The 10435-nt window shown below is 38.2% G+C and overlaps 3 protein-coding genes across 3 annotated transcripts; all 3 read left to right on the top strand.

Annotated features, from left to right (window-relative positions):
• The first annotated feature begins 31 nt into the window (after positions 1-31).
• Positions 32-1344, top strand: Pex7 (Peroxin 7). Its single transcript, XM_964771.4, has one exon. The coding sequence runs from the start codon at positions 127-129 to the stop codon at positions 1078-1080; it is 954 nt and encodes a 317-aa protein (XP_969864.1). The 5' UTR covers positions 32-126; the 3' UTR covers positions 1081-1344.
• Positions 1345-3106: 1762 nt separating this feature from the next.
• LOC107398694 (histone H3.v1) lies at positions 3107-5119 on the top strand. The gene is made up of 2 exons (XM_015983787.2): positions 3107-3723; positions 3776-5119. Exons 1-2 carry the CDS (start codon positions 3712-3714, stop codon positions 5006-5008), a joined length of 1245 nt encoding a protein of 414 aa, XP_015839273.1. The 5' UTR covers positions 3107-3711; the 3' UTR covers positions 5009-5119.
• Positions 5120-6925: 1806 nt separating this feature from the next.
• Positions 6926-8587, top strand: LOC103314293 (uncharacterized protein). Its single transcript, XM_008199926.3, has 4 exons — positions 6926-6973; positions 7723-7772; positions 7819-8287; positions 8334-8587. The coding sequence occupies exons 2-4, from the start codon at positions 7752-7754 to the stop codon at positions 8522-8524; spliced, it is 681 nt and encodes a 226-aa protein (XP_008198148.1). The 5' UTR covers positions 6926-6973; positions 7723-7751; the 3' UTR covers positions 8525-8587.
• Positions 8588-10435: the final 1848 nt, after the last annotated feature.

Genomic DNA, 10435 nt, shown 5'->3' with positions numbered 1-10435 from the left:
GTTGCGTGTTTGTCGGCCGATTGGTGTGGCTTTGGCCACTTTCGGCCCTTGACAGCCGTTTGACAACTGTCAAACCGCGTTAAATTTTAAATATTAAAAGAATGAAAATGTCGTAAGTGCGCGATTATGGCCACTTATCTCACCCCGAACCGGCACGGCTACAGCGTCCGGTTCTCCCCCTTCAACCCCGACCGCTTGGTGGTGGCGACAAGCCAGTACTTCGGGCTGGCCGGTGGTGGCACCCTCTTCATCCTAGACGTGAGCCCCGAAGGCAAGCTTTGCGAGACGCAGTCGTACCAATGGTCCGACGGCCTGTTCGACGTCGTGTGGTCGGAGTGCAACCCCAGCCTGGTGGTGAGCGCGTCCGGGGACGGCGGGCTGCAGCTGTGGGACCTGTCGTCGCCCAACAGCCCCCCGGTGACGCTGTGGGAGCACAAGAAGGAGGTTTACTCGCTGGACTGGTCGCGGACGCGGCAGGAGCAGCGCATCCTGAGCGCGTCCTGGGACTGCTCCATCAAGCTGTGGGACCCCAATCGACAATCATCGATCAGCACGTTCTGTGGCCACTCGCAGCTGGTCTACAACGCGATGTTTTCCAACCATATGCCCAACTGCTTCGCGTCCGTGTCGGGGGACGGGAGCTTGAAGCTCTGGAGCACCCTGAACCCCCAGAGCCCCACGTCGTCGTTTCGGGTGCACGATGCGGAGGTGCTGGCCTGTGATTGGTGTAAATACGACGAAAATATGCTGGCGACGAGTGGGTCGGACGGACTGATTCGCGGGTGGGACATTAGGAATTACACGCAGCCGGTGTTTCAATTGAAAGGGTGCGAGTATGCGGTCAGGAGGGTGCAGTTTTCGCCGCATAACGCCACGGTTCTGGCGTCGGTCAGTTACGATTTTACGACAAGGATTTGGGATTTTAAACAGGGTTGTGACGCTTTAGAGACTATTAAGCATCACTCGGAGTTCGTGTATGGGCTGGACTGGAATACTCATAGAAAGGGGCAACTGGCCGATTGCGGGTGGGACAGTTTGGTTCATGTTTTTACCCCAAAATGCCTCGATAGTTATAACTGAAGACTGGAGTCAGTTCCTAATATTTGACCAATTGGTTCAATCATGAAGAAGGTCGGCTCGTATGAATGAAATGAGGTGGCAACGATTATTCTGAAACGGTTTTTGTTCATACGACCCTTGTAGCCAATTTACAGATAATGTTGATTTGTTTTATGGGTTCATGACGAAGACTGAAATGTCTCTAAATTGTTTTAACCGTAATTTGTTGCTTTTATTTTTTATATTTGTATTGAAAATTCTGAAATAAATTTGTAAAAAAATTAACTGCTTTTTATTCTCTCCATTTTAAAATTTTAATGGTCGAGACGCTTGCCTTCATGAATATGAAAAAAAAATTGAAACTCATTCTAGCAAAGTTTTATGAACTTTTATATGCATATACAACACACTCGAGTTGTTAAAAGTCCAAAAAAGTCCATATTTTTTGATGTTTGATTTTTTCAATTTTTGTCGCGATTTTGGTCGATTTCGAGTACCCGGAACATTTATCGAGCAATAACTCCGAAACTATTAGAGATAACCCTACGAAGTTTACTATCATTGGAAAGCTCTTTAAATTATCTATTTTTTTCAAAAAAGATTATTGTTCTCCGACTAATAGTTTTCGAGCAAATTGCTGCTAAATGCAAAAATTGGTAAAAAACTATCGTGAATTTGGCAATTTTCTCGATGCCAATCGATTCCCCGGATCATTTTGAATAGGTGAGGATCAAAACAGTCCCACTTTTTTGAATAGTTTAGCCGTAAATGAGAAAATAAAAAAAATTAAAAAAAAGTTGACACCCCCCCCTTAAAATCGGTCAATTTTTAAAGTGTCTCTAAATCAAATGAAACCTATTCTATCTTATAGATTTTGATGTGCTCTTTACGATGGAACAAACCGTTCTCTTGTAGCTCTTTTAGTTTGGCCGTAATCGGCGTTTGAAAATTGAATTTTTTTTGCGAGATATCGCCTTGAGTCCTATGCCATTTTGTAGAGTTCTTTATTCCGGTTATCCTCTATTTTTCCGTTTCTCGATATCTTTAATAGTTTCGCCGTAATTGGCGATTGAAAATTGAAAAAAAGTGAAAATGGAAACCTTTTTTTGCGTTTTTCTCGGAAACTGTAAGACTTAGAGCAACAAACAAAAAACCATCTGATAGCGCTTTATTTTATCTATTTTTTCGTCTAAACCCGGAGCCGCTCCGGGCAACGGTGCCGGCTACAGAGGCGATCAAAGTTTTGCACTAAAAAAATTCATTAAAAAAAACTAAAAGTCGTAGAGCATTGCGGTTTGTTCCATTGAATCTACGGCTCATTTTACATATTATATCAATTTTTCACAAGAATTGAAAATTTAAAATTTTTTGCCTAAATTTGGGGTAGCCATTTGTCATAGTGAAAAATTTTATTCATTAAAAAAATTCATAACTCAAAAACTAAAAGTCGTAGAGCAATGCGGTTTGTTCCATCGAATTCAGCGGTTCATTTTCTGTATTATACCAACTTTTCACGAGATTTAAAATTTTCATTTTTTTTTTCTCAAATTTCCTGAGTAATACACACTTACCTTCAAAGAGGTGAAAAAAAAATTGTTTTAAACTAACTCCAGCAAATTTTTGTGGACTTCTACATGTCTTAACAACCCACTAAAGTTGTTAAAAGTCCCCAAAAAGTCCAAATGTTCGATTTTTTGATGTATGATTTTTTCAATTTTCGTCGCAGTTTTTGTCGATTTTGGGTACTCGGAACATTTCTGGAGCAATAGCTCCTGAACTATTAGAGATAACCCCATGAAGTGTATTATCGTTGGAAAGCTCTTTAAATTATCTATTTTTTTCAAAAAAGATTATTGTTCTCCGACTAATAGTTTTCGAGCAAATTGCTGCTAAATGCAAAAATAGGTAACATTTCAAAAAATTCATAACTAAAAAACTATTGTGAATTTGGCAATTTTCTCGACGCCAATCGATTCCCTGGATCATTTTACATAAACTAGGATCAAAATAATTCCATATTTTCGAATAGTTTTGTCAACATTGAGCTTTAATAGTCCCAATTAATAAAAAATTTTTCACAACTTGCCGAACTAAATTGGTAGTAAACCGCAAAAGTTTTTAAGATAATCTAGTGTAATTTGGATAAATTATAATTTTTCCTTTATGCTTATGTGAAGTTAGATAATAAATTAACGTATAGGAAGTCGCACAATGGAAAATGTACAAGAAATGAAAGTAAACTGCAAGAAAAAACCACGTATCATCGCCAACAAAACAAACCACGTAACACCTGAATAATGAACGTGTCGAATCAATTCCGAATCGATATAATCACCAGAATGTCACCCGATCCCTTCAACTTTTAAAAAACGCATCTCCAACTCAAGACATTGAAATTGCCACTCACTCAAGCGTCTCGAATCAATCAAAACTCACAAACTGTGACCGTTAATTCGCCCGATTTGTTTACCATATTACCCCAAAATGACGCTATTAACTTGACATTCTTTAGAAATCTCTCCGCGACAAAAAATCCACCATTTCATTAAACCATTTGTGGTTTAATGCTTTTTTCGCTCCGACACCTATAAATAGCAAATCCTGGCCCCGACCATTCAGTCATTGCTCAGCTTTCTTCCAAACACTGCGACGATGAACCTCATCGTGAGTCCTCTCGGTCACACTCCAACATTTTCGTAATTTTTTTGCATTCTAGGTGACTCTAATCTTTCTCCAGATAACAGCATGGACCCACGCCACGAACGCCACTGACGACGCCGCCGCCACGAACAAAACCAAACGCACGATCGCAAATCAAGTCCAAACCTACGGCGAAAACCGGCCAGTTTTGCTCTACCCCGAAAACCCAGCCCCGCCCACATTCTACGCCCCTGTGACGATCAAGCCCGTCTTCGATCCAGAAGTCCCCAAACAAGTCGCCGCCCAGCAAGTCCTCTACGAGTTCCAGCAAACGCCAACCAATGCGGTTTCCAACGTCCACGTGAACCAATTCTACCAACCGGTGGGAAGCAAGCCGGAGAGTCCCCTCCCCGCCAACACAGGCCCCGCCCAGTTCATCAGCAGTTCGGAGTCAGTGGCGGCGCCTGTCCAGCACAGCGCCTTGATCAGACACGGGCAAAATTTCGCACAAGTCCAGTTCCAACCCCAACACATACAAACCCAGCAGTACGTCCCTGGGAAGTACCTCTATGTCAATGGCAAGATTTTGTACCAACCCAACCAGGCACAGACCAATGGGTTCCAAAGACCTGTCAATTTCTTGTATATGCACCCACAAAGTGGTACCCAAAAATTTATACCACAGGCCCCTTTGGTAAGACCCATGGGGTACCGGAGGTTCCACCCACCACAACCCCACCAGTTGCAAAAAATCACCAAGCCCATGAATGTGCCAGAAGTGGTGGAAGAGCAATCCGAGGAGGAACCGGCTGAGGAAAACGCTGAGAACAACAAGGAGGAAGAAGTTGAAGAAGAGGAGGAAAACGATGACAAAGAAAGTGAAGAAAGCGACGATGACGATCACTACTTTAGCAAATATTCATCGTTTGATGAAGACGACGATGATCATGGGAATTACCGGGAAGAGGACGATGACGAAGACAATGAAAGGGGTTCCTCGAGAACGGTGCCAAAAAAACACAGGAAGAAGGGAAAACCGGGGAAATACTCCAAGAGTAACAACTACAAATACAGCGAGAACTACAGCTCCAGCAGTAAATACGACAAGAAAAAGGGGAAAAAGGGCGGGAAGCCGGCCCCTAAAATGCACTACAAGTCGGTCAAGTACGTGAAGGAAGGGAACAATAAGCCGAAATTCGAGAAAATCGAAGGAAAACAGTCACAGAATGTGCCCGTCGTCCACAAACAAAAAATCTTCAGAGAGAAATGGTTCGTCACGAAGAGTACCGATGACTCAATCACGAAATAGTCTTATAGTTTCTAGTTTTTTTTATATTTTTGTTACTACGTGCTATATTAAGTGTTATTTTTCTTGTATTGTTATTGTTTTTATTGTTATTTAATAAACACAGTTAACATATTTGGTCGTTTTCATTTTATGGATGACTTGGTTTGGACGTGACTTCTCGGCAAATAGTTACGTCGAGAGCACTTTTACTTTCTTTAGATGCGAGTAAAAGTCACGAGGACCTTTCTTTTTCCCGAAGGAATTTTTTGAGCTCGATGAAATCGTCGATTTTTTGCGAAATCACGAAAGTGGGTGTTTTTGCAACACGAATGTTCATTGTCATTAGTGAATGTCATTGTCCATGGAAAAAAGTAATTGAATTCGGGTCTTGGTGCATTTCCCAAGAATCCACGCTGAGAACGAATGCAATAATGATAATGCACCTTCCAGCAAGTTGCAGTCGAGAATAAGTAATCTTGCATTTAAAAACAAAATTCTCGATTAATTTGAAAAAGACAAGAACCGACAAGAACAAGAACGTTTCTAAATTTTCAAAAACATGACAAACAGTCACAAAATTTTCAAAAAGATTTCAAATTCGTTTCATTCAAAACCAACTCAATATTTGAGCTCCGACATGAATTTTTTCTCATTCTTCTATTACAGACACAAAAATATTAAATTTCCAAATAAAGATGTTTCAAGTAAGTAACTACAGTAAGACAAACAATCGAGATAACGATTAAGCAAACGAACTTTTTTTTGTTACCGATGTAAATCGTTCAACATTAAACCTTATAATTGCAAAAACAAGATTTTCTTGAAACATTTACTGAGTAAATATTGCAGGAATAATAATGCGAAGTTATTTAAGTAAATAAAGACAAAGCTTTGGATTTTTCAAATCTATAAAAAAATTATAATTTCTCGTTAAACCGATCGATAATAATAAACCATCTCGTCTGTTGAAAAAAAAAACGTTTCCTAAAGTAAATATCCGAATATTATGCGTTAAAATAAATCTTCATTAACTGTAAACTATAAAATATAACCAGGGAAAAATTGAGATTTATGAAACAATTTATATCGCTTTATTATATTTCTAGACCTAACAAAAATTTTCGTAAGCCCCAAAATTATTTGAATTTTTTTGAATTTTTATTTCATTATTATTATTTTTTTTCTACGTATCTTATGCCCAAGGCAATATTTACCCATAGTTTGTTTAAGAATGCCATAAAAAATAATATATTTTTTGTGCAGTAATTCGGCATTGACTTAATTCTATTATTTTAATTATTATATTTATTAACAATCACAAATTAAAAATTTTAAAATTTATATTACACAATGATTGTAAAACGTGATGTGCCGCTCAATTTAAATTGTGAATGCTGTCAAAGTGACAGCAAAATAGTGGAAAAAGGCTTGAAGTCCAAAAACGAAAAAATACACAACAAAATTACGGAAATATAAACAAAATCAAGACAAATTCTACACTTGACAGCTTTGCCGAAAGATGCAAAATAATGAGTAAAAAGCTAATTCAAAGATTTGACAGAAATGACAATAGTCAGAAACTACGATAGCCATTTGGATGAAGCGGAACATTGAATTTGATATCCATAGTCGACTTGATGAACAATTTATTTTGAACACATTGTATAAAATGAAGTGTTAAAATGAAATTCAATACAGATTGAAGATTAAAAATTAAAATAGCATGACCACTTCGCGAAAAATTTTTAATTTTTAACTTGAACTTAATAATTATGAATCAGCTCCTATCTTTTATTTTTATTAAAAAAACAATAATTATTATTATTTGTCGTTTTGTCTTTATTGAGACGTAAAAAGCGCTAAGTAAACAAACATAAAAGTATAAAAAAATATCTACAAGCGTGACGCACTAACAACATTAAAATGTAAGTTCTGATGAATTAAATAGAGTACGACTCAATGTAGATTTGTTTTATTTTATTCCATGTAAGTCCAAGTTCAGTTTTTCATTTTTTTTATGTTTCAGACTTACATTATGTTAAATTCTGACAAAAGTTAGATGACTTTCATTATTGATATACCTAATTAAAACAACAGTAATAAATTACGAATTAGCAGAAATTAAAAAAAAGTTGAACTGCTTCAAATTTATAAAATAGTGTTATTTTTCATATTTGATATGTTTTCCTTGTCTACACGGTTCATTTACACTGAGAAGCAATATCTTGGTGACTTTTTAAAACTAAGTTTGAAAGTTAATATTTTCAAAATTTCGTATTTTTTCTTTTACTGGCATAAAATACCATTAACATCGTGCAACTATGGGTGTATGAAAGCTAGACGCGATTAAAACCGCTACACTCTGTCAACTCAACAAAAAACTAACCACAAACAATAAATTTAAAATTAGATTAAATTTTTGCAAATCAAAACTAAAATATTCGCAAGCACTTTCTCCCATCAATCGAAACCCAGACATCTGTACTAAATTATAATAATTAATAGTGTCTCTAGATAAACTTTAAAACATAATTCGGCTCACCTTTCCGTTCTAAATAATTAGTCGCATTCGCTATATTTCATTTAAAATACCGCGAATTTTAATGAAAGTCGTGATCCGAAAAAGATTCCCTAACAAACACGGAAATAATTTCCTCTTCTTGCCTGTCATATAATTACATTCCGATATTTATTCAGAGCAATTTTTGCAAAACTACAAATATATAAACCCACAGTCCTCAGCGGAATCACAACAAACCCAACCATGTACTCCTACTACACTCTTGTAAGTAACAACGACCCCAAAAAACCGTAAACCAATTTCTCGATAGATTTTGTTGGTGGCGACCGCGTCCTGCGGCCCCGTCAAGCGTGGGGTCGCCTTCGACGGCTACCCCCAGGACTTCGCGTTCGCCAACTTCGCCTTCGCCAAGCCGCACGTGCCGTCCCCGGCGGAGATCGCCGCCGCCATCCAGGCCGCCAAGGAGGCCTCGGCCAGCGTGATGGCGGCGCAGCACCGCGTCCAGGAGGCCAAGGACGAGGTCCTGAACCAGCAGCACATCGCCAGCCACAAGCAGGCGCAAGCCGCGCTCGCCCTCCAGAAGACGGAGGCGGCGGCCGCCGTCCAGCAGCAGGAGGCCAAGTCGGCCGCCAATGCGCTCATCCAGGCCCAGCAGCGGCTGGCGCACGCCAAGGCCGAGGTGGCCGAGCTGCAGAAGATCGCCGCGGTGAAGGAGGCCCACGCTGCGGCCGTTATCCAGAAGAGTGCGGCGGCGGCGGCGGCGGAAGTCCAACGGAGTGGTAAAGTTTGCCAAAAAAATTATGTGGGGTCATTTTTGGGTTGTAGATGAAACTGCACGGAAGTTGGCAGCTTTGCAACACTCCAATTCGGTGACTCTTAAGCAGGCTAACGCCGGGAAGGATGGGTCTTTGTCGGCTACCAGTGCAGCGGTGGCGGCGGCTAATGACCGCAATGGGGCCCAGCATGTGGCCTGGGTGGCGGCCCCAAAGTACGTCCAGCTGAACCCATGGGGCTGATTTTGGGGATTATTATGTTTCTGTATGTTTTATGAATGCAATAAAGGTTGAACTTTGACTTGACTCGGTTTTTTTTTCAAACTTTTAAAGAGAATAAAATCCATATCAAAATAATTGCCCGACTCCAATTTTTGAGACTTAAAAATTTTTGCTAGAAATTGTTCAAATCGCCTTATTTTGGTCGAAAACGAGGATTTTCGTACTGATTTAGTTAAAGTTGATTTTTAAGGATCATTGGCCTGAGAAGTGCTCGAAACGTTTTATTTTCGAGGAAAAAACGACTTCAAAAACTGTTTAAAATAATTGCCAAGGATTTTTCGATTAAAGACGAGTCAAAAATCACCAACAAAATACACCTTATTTTGATGAAAATGGCAATAATTTCAAATGTGATTGTTAAAATACAATGATTTTTTCCCCAAAAATGAGTCCAATTGTTTGAGAAACGCCTTATTTTGTACGAAAAAACGACGATTTATGCCATTCTTTGGTTGAAAAACGCCGACTTTTAACGTTGCTTGTTTAAAAACGTTCCAAAAATTGTGGGAGAAATCAATCGAAACACCTCGCTTTGGGCAAAAACTACCATTTCAATGGTAGTATCAATTTTCAATAAAAATAAATATGAAAATGAGCCAAATCGTCTGTAATTGGTTGAAAACAAGAATTTTCGTACTGATATAGATGACTATTTGCCTAAAAACGAGAATAGCCTAATTTTCTTCAACGATTTTTTGCTTAAAATCGAGCTGTAAGTCACCAGAGAACTAACTCAAAACACCTTAGTTTGGAAGAAGAAGAAAAGTATAATAATATTCAAATATTCCTCGCTTAAAAATGAGCAAAACTCTCTTATTTTGGACGAAAACGACAATTTTCGCACTGGCCGAGTTAAAATACATTGATATGCAATTAAAAACTAGCCAAATGGTCTTATTTTGATCGAAAACGAACATTTGCGCACTGGTTTAGTTAAAATTAAGATGTTAATAATGATTTCTCGTCTAAAAACGAACCAAATCGAATGAGAACAGCTTAGAACGCTTTATTTTCTAAAAAAATAAATACGACTTTCGCTATTGTTTCGATTGGAAAACGATGATTCTCTATGATCCTTCGTTAAAACCTAGCCAAAATAGAACAAAGAGAAATTATTCAGGACACCTCATTTTAGACCAAAATGACGAGACAATTAAAAAACCAGAACATAATAATGATTTGTAAAAACGAGGCAAATGACCTGAGAACAGCCTTTATCTTCTATAAAAAAACGAAAATTTTCAACGATTTTTTGCGTGAAGATGAGCCAAAAGCACCAAAGGAATAACTCAGAACACGCTATTACTTTGGAATTTGGAAGAAAATGATAACTTTGCTACTTTAGGACGTAGTATTTAGTTCAAATACGATGATTTTCAATGATTCTTCGCTTAAAAAAAAAAACAGTTTAGTTAAAAGATGTGAATTTTTTAATGACTCCTTGCCTAAAAATGAGCTATATAGCTTGAGAATGACTCAAAGTGCCTTATTTTCTGTGAAAAAACAATGATTTTCGCTATTCTTTGGTTGAAAAATGATGATTTTCAACGATTTTTGTAGAAAATGATGATTTTTGCACCGACTTTGTTAAAATACGTTGATAATTAACAATTTCTCGCCTAAAAATCGACTAAATATCGGCGAAAAAATTACTCAAAACACTTTATTTTCGACGAAAACGAAGATTTCAGCATTTTTTCGCATACTTTCAATAAAAACTCGCTTGAAAATGAGCCAAATCCCCATACTTTGACCAAAAACAAGAATGTCGGCACAAATTTCGTTGAAATATGTCTTTAATTCTTCACAATTTGGTGTCTAAAAATGAGCCAAATCGACTTATTTTGATCGAAAGCGTAAATTATTTCTTAA

The sequence above is a fragment of the Tribolium castaneum genome, chromosome 2 (assembly GCF_031307605.1).
Source record: "Tribolium castaneum strain GA2 chromosome 2, icTriCast1.1, whole genome shotgun sequence".
In the NCBI taxonomy this organism is placed as follows: domain Eukaryota; kingdom Metazoa; phylum Arthropoda; class Insecta; order Coleoptera; family Tenebrionidae; genus Tribolium; species Tribolium castaneum.
This window is presented reverse-complemented; position numbering and strand designations above follow the sequence as displayed.